Source organism: Pelecanus crispus, chromosome 1 (assembly GCF_030463565.1).
Source record: "Pelecanus crispus isolate bPelCri1 chromosome 1, bPelCri1.pri, whole genome shotgun sequence".
Taxonomy (NCBI): Eukaryota; Metazoa; Chordata; class Aves; order Pelecaniformes; family Pelecanidae; genus Pelecanus; species Pelecanus crispus.
This window is the reverse complement of record NC_134643.1, coordinates 33,114,221-33,126,414: the sequence shown is the minus strand read 5'-3', so window position 1 is coordinate 33,126,414 and position 12,194 is coordinate 33,114,221. Positions and strand designations below refer to the sequence as shown.

The following is a 12,194-nucleotide window of genomic DNA, read 5'->3' as shown; positions in this document are numbered from 1 at the left end:
GTAATCAGGTTCTTATTCCCCAATTTTTCTCACACCTGTCACCTCATGCCTGTTGTCAGATGTCAATACATAAATGGCAACATCAATGGATACTGCTTATCTAATACTGGGTATAATACGTTATGTTTTACATATGCAGTTTTCAGACACATTTAGAATACAGGTTGCTAAGAAGAAAAACAATTTTTTTTTCTCTGTAGTGCCATAATTTGATCAAATTTAAGTCATTCATAACATCACAGTATTAGAAAGGAAAAAAGACAGTGCAAGTCAAATACGAGTATCAACGATAACAGGATAGCTTGCCCATCTAATAAATAATGTGTCTCATGATTTACTCATGTGGGCTTGTGAGAGAATGACATGGATCTCCTCCGTTAAGTTTCCCTTAGAGGGAAAAAACCACCCTCAGTTCTTGTAATTTGTCAAGATCCATTGCATTTCTGCTACTTGATGCAATGGCACTGTTTGTCCAATGAACTTTTTTGTTAGGATGGTGCCCATATTGCAGGGAGACAATAATTTCCTCCTTATATTGCCCCCCATTTGAATAGAGGTACTAATTTTTAGTCAAGCTACAGAAAAAAAAAAAAAAAGATTCCTTTATCTAAATCCCTTAGCCTTGACCTGATATTTCATGTTTTCATCTAAAATTGTTACTTTACCTTATGAGAAAAATGCACAAAACTTGCTTCTCTACTTACTGGTCTAGAATACACTGGATATCTGTATTTAACACCAAGATTATAATCAGACAAACTCAGTTGGGAGAAATATTAAAAGTGTTAAGTGTAGCAGTAAGCAGACTGTGGTTACTTTCATTGTTTTTAAAGTAATAAAAGACAATGAAGGGCCCATACCTGTCTAAAAAGATGGCAAAAGACACATGGTGCCAAGAGACAGGGAATGTATTTCAGGACAGCAATAAAAATATCAAGACACTCTAAGATCCTTAGACTTACGATAGCAATATTTCCCTCTGCACTTTAATATATAGTTTTACTCTGAGAAGTGAAATATGTCCAAAGTGGCACAGCTTGTCCAGGTTTAAATGGTTTGAATTCCTCCAGGACCTTGTGTCTAGTGTTTTTGACTGGCCAAGCTGCCGGTCTTCAGGGGCAGCTCACCAGTATAAAACACCAAGTACAGAAATTTCAGTGCAATTTAGGGGGGCTGAATCTGGGACCTAACTTCCTAACTTCTAAGATGAATGTGCTCAAATTGAAAGAGAAAGGATAACTACATTTTTCTGGTAAGTTCTACCCTTCAAAATTAAAAACAAGAAGGTTGGGATATCTAAATTTCACCTTCTCCTTGGCTTTGCATCCACATTAGTAAGAACTATATATACATATAAATATAGGCCCTCCTGCACTTAACGGGGGAGTAAAAATTCACTGCTGGGTACAGCTTCTTCTTGAGTGGGCTGAGTATTTCCATCTTCCAAATCCACCCACTCATGAGACCAAATCATCTGGCACTTGATCTTGATAATACGATACTCCTTTTCCTTCCTCATAGTCCCCGATCAGTAGTGAAACTGTTAACACATTAATGTAAGTAACCACTGAGAACATTCATCCCAGACCTGCAGCAACTCAGATGTCCTAACAGATGTCATGGCTTTAGTTCCATCCTGTTTGCAGTTCCAACGTTTTCTTTGCAATTGTAAGAGCTAGATCCTACAGGAATATGTGAAAACTTTGAAACCATAAACGGCATGGAACCAAACGAAGACATCTGCTTAGTTTTCAGAGAATCCGAGATGACAGCTCTGAAATGTGAGCTGCTCCAGCTGATCTCACAAATAAGATGCTTTCTGCTAGCCACAGACTGTGATACAGCTATAATTAGACCAAAGTTTCACACAGAGAATCCATTTTTCCTTGCACGAATTTTTATAGTCAGCTATAAATAATGAGAACGTAATTTACATTTCTGCTGTTAATGTCCAGGACTACAAGCCAGTTTGATTTTTCCAACCTGTGCTGACTTCTCAGCTACAACTAGACTAAAAAACAGTAAGAAAGACTTGTCATTAAAATAAATCCACAACTCCATACACTTACCAGAAATGCAACTTATATTAGAATATACTTCTACATACACATATAAATGTATATATTATATATGCACAAATGCTTGCATACATACATATATATAGTCTGATTTATACCAGACTGAGTGAATGAAGATCTTTTTTATAGCTATTATTCAATACACCTAATCATCAAGTGGAAAGAAAATATATGTAAACCAATTTATGCTATCTCTTCCAAGGTGTAAAAAATGTTGGTTATTTCACATAAAGAGTTTGATTTGGGATGTTTATGGTCTGAGAATCTGAAGCACAGATGTTCATTAGTGTTAATGACACCTCTGTGATAAAATGACACATACATACAGAGACACCTTTCTGACTTACAGCTACCTATCAGTCCTCAGAACAATCTTTGCTTCTGACAGTAAAGGTATCAAAACTCATAAAAACTGTGCAAAACTGTGAAGAACACCTTGTCTGACAGAAGAACTGCATCATAAAGAACTAAATATTACTGCATTCAAGAATGAGGAAGATAATACGTTCCCCTCACTGAAATATCCCCTCAAGTGCTCACTTACAAGATCTGTGAACCTAAGACAGCAGGAAGCCATTTGCCTGCATATTCAATCTGATACTCAAACTGAGAAGTATACAGAGGGTATTGTCAGTCATCTGTCTCCTATGCACAGTTGCCTTGCAAATGAAATAAATGTGCTCAAATGGGTAGCATTAATCAGCAGTGAGAACAAGAACGCACCTACTTGTTTAAAACAAAAAACGCACATGGCACAGGCAGTAAAAAAATCTCCTTTGCAAAAGTGCTGTTTTTTCTACTCCAGCTAATCAGTGCTAGTGCACCTGGATCCTGAATATTTATGACAGTGACATACATCTGTTAAATGTTCAGAAATAATTAGACTCTGCTGAAGCAAAGCTAATGAATTCCCCTGGAACTCTGTGGCAAAATAAACAGATGAAAGGTATTAATAAGCATTCTGGAGTCCTTTTTTAAAAAAAAAAAACACCGAAACAACAAAACCCACAAATGTTTTCTTCCAGCACTGATTAATACTTTGTATAGCAATGTGTAGCCCAAGATTTTCTGTCCTTACCACTGCAATTTCCCCATTTGCAACACTGCAAAATCCACACATTAACAAATCATGCAGTTTCATTTTACCTTTGCCTGCACCTACAGCAGGACGGAGAATACCAGCTTTAATGGAGGAAAACAAGAATAGGAACACTATATAATTAGATACAACACCAAAGGGAACATACATATATAATTTCGTTATAAACCATGAAAGCATGCAGACTAGATAAAATGCATTAATTCAAATAAATTAGAAACAATACACTTATGCTGAACACTGACAATTACAAGACAAAAATTAATATACATGCATTTACAAAATTTTATTGCTCATGCTTGTTAAGATTCATTATTTAAAATAAATGTAGTTCATATGCAACTTTAATACACTATTAGAGAAATTGCATTGCATACCAACTCATCTACGGCAATTCCAATAAACTATAATACGTGATAAAATACGTGAAAAGATAGTACCAAAATAGACTTAATATTAAGATGTGCAAAACCATAAAAGGCATTCCCCCCAAATTTCCCCTTTGCTTTAACTTACTCTTATTTTATCAAGCTTTCATATTTAAACAAATAACATCTTCAACAAAAGAACTGCCAAAATCAGAGATCTAGAATGGCTATAAATGTAAAAATCAATAGTGACAGGATTGAACAATATACTTAAGAGTATTTAAATATTCTACAATGTCACCAGTTACGTGGGGCCATAGATGACAAATTTGTTTCTGCAGCTTTTTTGAAGTTACAGTTTTTGCCAGCTCTGTGAAAAAAGTTTAGGCCTTACAGAAGCTGTTGCATACTTCAAAAGAGAAAGAATTTCCTCTAGCCATAAAGCTGCATCATTTCACTACTGTTCTCTTTGATCAGAGAAGGTCAACGAAGCAGAATAGGTGAATGGAGGAAGGGCACTTAGAATGTAAAGTTACATGAAACTTTGAAGCCCTGAAAAGCCAAAGTCTTAGATCTTGTAACTGTATATCAAAAAGAGGGGCTTTACACCTCTTTTGGGGCTTCCACTTTGCACATCTTTTCTTAAAAATTATTCAAAATTTTTTATTAGTGTATAATACAGTTAAGAAAGCTCTAGAGAAAAATTTACTAGGGACTATTTCCTTAATGGAAGGCAGGAATAGTAATATTTGTAATAAAATTTGTAGTGGTTTTTAAACTCAGTGGGTTTTCTTTATACATACCCATCTTACCTTCATCCATAATTGTTACTGCTTCCTCAGTTATCTGACTTCCTGATCCAACAGAAGTTTGTGCGTTAAAGTAGAACTTGTACCGTGTGCTGTAATTTAAATTTTTTAATATCAAGCTGCTCTCGTTGGCAGGAATTCTTATCTCTACCAAGGGACCTAATTCATGTGTGTTGTTAACTGTTACAAGAAAAAGAAAAAGAGTTAGTTAGGAAAATTGCCTACTTTATCATCGTGTTAAAACACGCTTTTTTTGTTTGTATTTATTTGTTTTGTTTGTCTGCTGCACTGTTCATTTCAGGTTTCTGAATGATAATCTACAGTTTCAAAAGACAGTCACCTTTGTGTAAAAAGGATCTATGCGAGGGGCTAAAATTCAACAGGGAGATAGGAAACACCTACAAGATTTTAAGTTCAAGCTCCATTCTTGTAAGTATCTGAATCCAAGGCAGCTGAGTCCACATCAAATCATCTGAACTTTTGAAACACTGATCATTAAAAAATTCTGAAATTCTAAACTAGCTGCCTCATAATAAATTCAGCATGCTTAGGAAAAAAAATACTGAAGTGACTTGTATCTAATGCCAAGAAACAGTGGGAGTTGGTAAGTGGAAGAAAACAAACTTCCTTAATCTTTTCCACGCGCACGAATCTCTTAATTTCCTGTGTCACTGCTGACAAATCTCTGGGCAAATAAGCAGTGGCATGGCGATCCTAAGGAAGTGATTTATAGCTCTGATAAGAGTAAATGGCACATATATGAATTTTTCATTTTAAAAATAAAATACCATGAAAATTGAAGAAGCAGACAACAATATAATTGGATATATTTTGATCTAGTTCTAATGATATTTTCTCTGCAGTTAGAATATAGAATTTGTAAGTATTAGTATCTTGCTTCTAACTTGTCTGTCAATTATATGCAGGACTTCACCTCCATTTTTCTGTGAAGCATGGTTTGAAGAAATAAAAATAATGGAAAAATACTAACCTTGTACTTGAAGGTGTGAAGTTTTCCAAATAGAGTCATCTATATTGTCAAAATACATTAATCTTTTTCAAACTTGACATCTACAATAATGCAATCATATCTTTTGTACATTAGAAATTTAACATAATTTTTTCTTAATAAATGGATTGCTATTTGGTAGACATATTGTCTAAGTTAGAGTTATATATTCATAATTAACTTACTTGGCTGAAACTTCAGTATATATGATGTCAAAACACCATTTGGATGGGTAGGTGAACCCCACTCCAGAGTCAGAGAGTCCAACGTTGGGTTAGTAATCTTCAAAAAGGAGGGTGAACTAGGAACTTTTAAGAAGAATATACAATAGATACAAAGTAGATTAACTGAAAACAGCTCATGAATTATTAATTCTTAAGAATTAAGTAAGACTATTACTGTATTGAGCCAGATTATTATTTTATGATGTCCAAGATGCAAATTCAGCAATTACACTCTTAGTGTTCTATATCTGAGTATACGGCATTTAGTTTATTCTCTAGCTTTCTCATTTCATACCTCCTTCAGGGGTCTTAAATACTTTGTCTGGGCTTGCTGGTCCTTCTCCTTTACCATTAACAACTCTAACATTCAGCTTGTAAGAACTATAGGGCTCCAGCCCTGGCAACATTCCAAAAGTCTTGTTTCCCCTGAAAGTCAAGATCTTTTTTTCCACATGTCGCCTACTCCTTCTGGATAGATTCTGCACTTTCCAGTAGTAAACCTAAAGACAAAAGAAAATCTACAGTGAGTGTTTAGGTGTTCTGATTTTACAAACTCTTACACTTTTCCATGAGTATCCATGAATTATAAGGTAGGAATAACTGCAATTTTAATAAGCTCAGGTGAGACACAGCATAGAGCTTTCCTGCTCCAGAAACAGACCTTGTCCAGAAACAGTCGTGACTACACAACTGGGTGAAGACTATCCCCTGCCAGTTCTGCTAATGCTCAAAGCCAGTTTGACACAAGTTCTGGTTTGGAACTGTGTTAGCATGTGATGGTTCTCATGTTAGCAAGTCCATCTGAGAGGCAGAACTCATTCATACCATCCATTCTTGCAGCAAGATGTCTACACAGCTTCCAAAGCAGACTTGCACTTTGCTACCTTGTTATGTCACACACCTGACCATGCTATTCCCTGTGATGTGGAAGCCAAGTAGATATTTTTAAACGGGAAAGAAAAGAAAAGATTTGCTTGGGCTGGAAAAACACACAAGTTCTGAAAGGACACTGAAGTTACAGTCATGGAATGATCTCCACCTAGGGACAGGAAAACTATTCCTCCATTTATGTGACAATTAGGTCAGATCACAAAGCTGATTCTGGTGTCTATTTTTCTGATTGAGTTTCTAAGAAACTACAGATGAGCCTCAGAGGTAACTACCTTGACTGCAGCCTCTTTACTAAACAATCTCTCTACCATGATAGCTGGAACAACATTAACAGTTGCTGCTAGAGACTTGTGTTACCCCTGGGATTGTCACCTTCAAATATATCAGTGTTCATTTTTCACAGCATAATATTCATGCATGTATGATCATACAGTAAAACTGATAAAGCAATACAAATGGGTAAAATTCTGGTTCCATTTAGGCCAACTGCAAAACAGTTCTTCAATCAAAGAAGCTGGGATTTCACATATCAATTCAAAAAAGGGAACTGTTAAGACTTACAAAGCCCAACGAGATAGCTTATAAAGCAATGTTACACTGACACCAGCTTCCTATTGCTAACAACATACCATTTCACTCTAATCACTGTTAAGTGCCACTGTGTTTTACACGGCTTGAGTTAATGTTTTTCAACACCACCAGCTGTCATCCTGTAGCTCTCATCCTACCAGCTAGTGTAGAAAGCCATTTAAAAGCTAAAAAAAGCTTGAAGTGATGATACTATTAGTACTGAAACTCACTAGATATAGTTCATGATATTTTAAGAATTGTTAGCCAGTAACTTTTCACAAAGCACATTATTATAGTTGGGTCATCCCTTGTCACTAGCCAGGCTGAAATTAAAAGAGACCTTTAATAAGCTGGGTTTGAGAAGCAGTGATTTGAAAGAGGAATATGACAGTAAAAGAGACTGCATCACATTTTTCACATACTGTATTGAATAACCGCTGAATTTGTAAGAACAACAGGAAAAAATGGCAGCAGTAACAGTGAAACAAATTCTCTTTAAAATCTCTTCTAAGGTTTGAAATGCTTTATTGTACCACAGTATATCAAGTAATAGCTAGATTAATACAAGAGCAAAATATGAGTGATGTACTATAGACTGCTGCTAGTTAGATGTCTTCCTGCTTTTTTCATATATTTGTCCTCAAGACATAACTCTTTAGAGAAATACCAGTCTTTATTAAGAAACGTGTCCCTAATGCAACATTGCATATTGGGCTACAGTCTGAAATAATTTTATTAGTTAGGAAAGCCTGAGTTTGCTAGTAGGATTTTGCTGATGTGTTTAAAAAGAGATAGTCATGTGCTTTGCAAGCTATGTCAATAACTAAGAGACTTAAAGCGCACTTGGCATCCATGAGAAGTTTTCAGCTTGAACTCAGAGAAAGCTTTATAACGGTAACTATCCACTAGGTCTTAGGACTTGTTATGCCTTGTCTAGTTTTTAACCTACTTCAGCTTGATTTAGCTGTATCTGCAAAAATTAATTAAGAAACTTTTGCTGCATCTGCAACTTATTCAAGGATATACCATTGTCTTGTTTATCCTAGCCATAACAGAAAAACTACTCAGTGGTCAGGTCTGTTGTCAATCCTGTGGTCTTGAGCTTGTTTTATTTATGATGATTGACTAACTTATTTTAGCTTCAGTTTTGCTTAGCTTTGTGTAATTGTGTGGTTCTCCTCCCCACAGAAAAAATCGTACTGTATACAGAGAAGGACTCATACACTAAACAGATGTAATCGTGGCATGACTAACCCCTTAGACGAACTGGAGAGGAAAGTGTGCAACCCATTAGCAAATACAGGACAGAAAATAACCCTCAGAGACTCCAAATCTGAGTAAAAAGAAATCTCCATCTAAACTTGGGATGATGACAACTCACTGTAACCATGCCTTTGACGGGTAAGAACTTAACACCTGATGTATGGGCAGATGTTTGTGTCTATGGATTTTTTTTTATTATTAATGATCTTTAACAGAAATTTGGTGATTTGGATTATGAGCATTAGCATTGCTGTAACTGGATTAATAATAAGCATTAACTTCACTAAATTCTAACTCTTTAATCCTCACGAAGACATTTTCTTCTGGTTGCCCATTTGTGTGTGAAATACCAGGTTGATATGAGACTGTCATCTAACAGATAAACATCTAAGAGACTAAGAAGTCCTGTTTCTCAGATGAGTTTATTATCTAGGGCAAAGCACCATGCTAACTACAAATACTTATGCTAGCTCATACAGAATTAGCTTAAGTCTCTCTGGACAGTGGTATTTTGTGCGAGGTAAGTGACATCCACACACCAGGAATTCACATTCATGTGGTAACCAGCTGTAATGCACTGAAGTTTGGTTCCAATGCTCTTGACTGCTAGACCTAGAACAGACTCCTACAGAAACTATTTCTCCTCAGCCTGAAATATCCTTTTGGAATAAGATCTGTAAAACTATTATCATTTTTTAAATCTATATAATGTGTGCAAACTTAATTGCAAACACATCCCATTTTTCTTCAAGGACAATGTCACAGGAGGCTGGTGCTACAAGGCTGGAACATTGCTGAACTTTAAATGAACTGTATCAATGCTCTTGCTCTTGTCAGCAAAACTTGTGAGCTCACTGAAAAGCAAGAGTCCTCTTACATGTCAGTTACTTCAATCTGGATACAGTCTTATATAGGAAGAGTGATCTATTTTAATAAACGAGGAACAGAAAGCTTTTGACTGTACTTACTTTGTACCCCTGAAGGTGTCCTCTGACGGTTTTTAGTGGAACTGGGTCCCAATGTACCTTTGCTAATGTGCTGTTAATAACATGAACCTGCACATTGCCTGGAGCAACCATTGGCACTGTGTGGAAAGGATGCAACAAGCACCTAGTTAGAATGAGACACCACATGAACACACTTTTTCAGAACGAGTCTTTGCATTGCACTCAAGGAGTAGGTTAAAATGTTCCTATGTTAAAAAGCTGACCTCAGGATTAATACTACAGAGTATTATAAAGCCTTATTATCTCCAAATCACTTCATTTTAATTAAAAAAAAAATAAGTGTTATCTCCCTTTTGCAGTATTTTAGTATTTTAAAAACTCATTTAGGTTACACATTTAGTTGCTTTTAGTACAGTTGAGTCAAACTACAAAACTTACAGTCTTCCCCTGAATGTCCAATCACCTCTGATGGCTCTGGTGCATATCCCAGGTCATTTAAAGCTTGTACTTTTATTTCATAGGGAACAAAAGTTGGTGTACCAGACACAATATATTTAGATACATTTGCAACTATAACAGATGTCCACTCATCATCAACATCTTTCTGACGCCAGCTGACTTTGTACTGAAGCCCTGGTCCATTAGACTGAAAACCTTTTAAAGACTGAAATGAAAAGAAATATTTTTTTAAATATTCTGAAGCATTTGAAAAATCCAAAGTCACAAAGGAAATACAGTGATTCTTCTTTAGAATTTTACTGAAAATCTACCAGTGTATTCTGTGACAGAGAAGCACTGCTGAAATTTCCAAGCTATTCAATTTAGCTTTTACAGGAGGTCAGTTTGTTTTTTCATTCATTAGTAAATGAATGAAATTAGTAAATGAATGTCATTCATTAGCTTTTCATTCATTAGTAAAAATCACATTGAATGGTGATCCTGGCTAATTCTCATGCAACGATACATTGTGATTTCTGTATACATATTTTGTTTTCAAATATTTCTTAAGAAGTGGAAGAGGGAAAAAAACCTTACACCAACTCCCTATAAACAGTGTTCCCTCGACAATGTTTCTTGCCTGGGATGGAAAATAGCTTTTACATAATGGTAAGGGCATGATAGAGAAAATTTTTCCACAAAAGTGGAAGAGTGCACAATAATTTGGTTTATCACAGAAGCTGAGGGTAGAATTACAATTCACATTAGAATTCATTCTGAAAATAAGACTCTACTTGAGATAAACCACCATTTACATATTTAAGTTTTCCTAAATTTGCAGCAAAACATCCTGTATTACCAAAATAATGGCTTATCTTGAGAAATCACTCAAGGAAAATACAGCACCTTAAAATTTTATTTTTTTTATAATGCATGCCGCTTTTCCCTGAAAATGAAGACACAGAAATGTCTGGATTTTAGTCTTTTTCAAGAATGTTTTAAGCAAGTAACGCATTGGGTATTCTCATAGCATGTTTGCAGTTAGATCATTATTATTTCTCTAAAAACGTGTTACTCACAGACCTGAAAACAAACAAATGAAACCTCCAAAAAACAAACTTACCTCCCATGTTATCACCAAATTATCAGGTTCTGAGCCTATCCCTTGTACATTAGAAGGATTTTCATCAGGGTCTAAAAATAAAATATTTACATGTGAACAAGAATGACTGCTGTTTGCATTCCAAGCAAATTCAACGCCATTCATAACATAAATCAATGACTGGTAAGTGGGAATAGTTATTTACTTGCAGATTTTGTCAGGTACTGCTCAGATGGTTCACTCGGCTGACTTCTGCCAATCTCATTGACAGCTATCACACGGAATGAATAGTTGACGTATGGAGACAACTTCAACTGTACTGTTGTCTGAGTTCCAGGAACTTCCGTCTGGTAATGCCATACCCCTGGTTCATGCAGCCCATCTTCATATTCAATCACAAAGTCTGTAAAAAGAAATTGAATCCAACTTTATGTCAAAACTTGCAACACCTTCCTAGATCAGGGTAGGCATTTCTGAATGAGTTAATCAGAAGGGAGTGATCCAATCAATGTTTTTAAAAATCATGGAAGCTGAAATATAAGTACATAAACCAGAACAAAAATCTATAATGTGGATTTCAAAAGTACTGGCTAGAAATATAATAGAAACACTCTTACTTTTATTATTTGGTAATCTCACTAATCATAGAATCAAAGAATCATAGAATCATTTAGGTTGGAAAAGACCTTTAAGATCATCCAGTCCAACCATTAACCTAACACTACCAAGTCCACACTAAACCAATCAAGGGCAGACTAGACTAAACCATGTCCCAAAGTGCCACATCTACCCGTTTCTTGAACACTTCCAGGGATGGGGACTCCACCACCATTCTGGGCAGCCTGTTCCAATGCTTGACTACCCTTTCCATGAAGAAATTTTTTCCTAATATCCAACCTAAACCTCCCCTGGCGCAGCTTGAGCCCATTTCCGCTCATCCTATCGCTAACTACATGGGAGAAGAGACCAACACCCACCTCACTACAACCTCCTTTCAGGGAGTTGTAGAGAGCAATAAAGTCTCCCCTCAGCCTCCTCTTCTCTAGGCTAAACAGTCCCAGTTCCCTCGGCCGCTCCTCATAAGGCCTGCGCTCCAGACCCTTCACCAGCTTCGTTGCCCTTCTCTGAACACGCTCCAGCACCTCAATGTCTTTCTTGTAGTGAGGGGCCCAAAACTGGACGCAGTATTTGAGGGGCGGCCTCACCAGCGCCGAGTACAGGGGAACAATCACCTCCCTGCTCCTGCTGGCCACAGCATTCCTGATACAAGCCAGGATGCTGTTGGCCTTCTTGGCCACCTGGGCACACTGCTGGCTCATGTTCAGCCGGCTGTCTACCAACACCCCCAGGTCCTTTTCGGCCAGGCAGCTTTCCAGCCACTCTTCCCCAAGCCTGT

General features: G+C 36.6%; 1 protein-coding gene across 33 annotated transcripts in view; it reads right to left on the bottom strand.

Annotated features, from left to right (window-relative positions):
• The window catches only part of NRCAM (neuronal cell adhesion molecule), a 72,335-nt gene that overhangs the window by 24,588 nt on the left and 35,553 nt on the right, over positions 1 to 12,194 (bottom strand). For 14 of the 33 annotated variants that reach the window (XM_075721947.1, XM_075721970.1, XM_075722039.1 and 11 more), the window contains 7 exons: positions 11,004 to 11,201; positions 10,820 to 10,890; positions 9,697 to 9,922; positions 9,280 to 9,395; positions 5,883 to 6,087; positions 5,549 to 5,671; positions 4,358 to 4,534 (listed from right to left, as the gene is read on the bottom strand). In XM_075721947.1, coding sequence (XP_075578062.1) covers positions 4,358 to 4,534; positions 5,549 to 5,671; positions 5,883 to 6,087; positions 9,280 to 9,395; positions 9,697 to 9,922; positions 10,820 to 10,890; positions 11,004 to 11,201 — 1,116 coding nt within the window. Of the gene's footprint in view, positions 1 to 3,224; positions 3,261 to 4,348; positions 4,535 to 5,548; positions 5,672 to 5,882; positions 6,088 to 9,279; positions 9,396 to 9,696; positions 9,923 to 10,819; positions 10,891 to 11,003; positions 11,202 to 12,194 lie in introns of all 33 variants that reach the window. The other 19 variants (XM_075721928.1, XM_075722019.1, XM_075722024.1 and 16 more) reach the window with 6 other exon arrangements.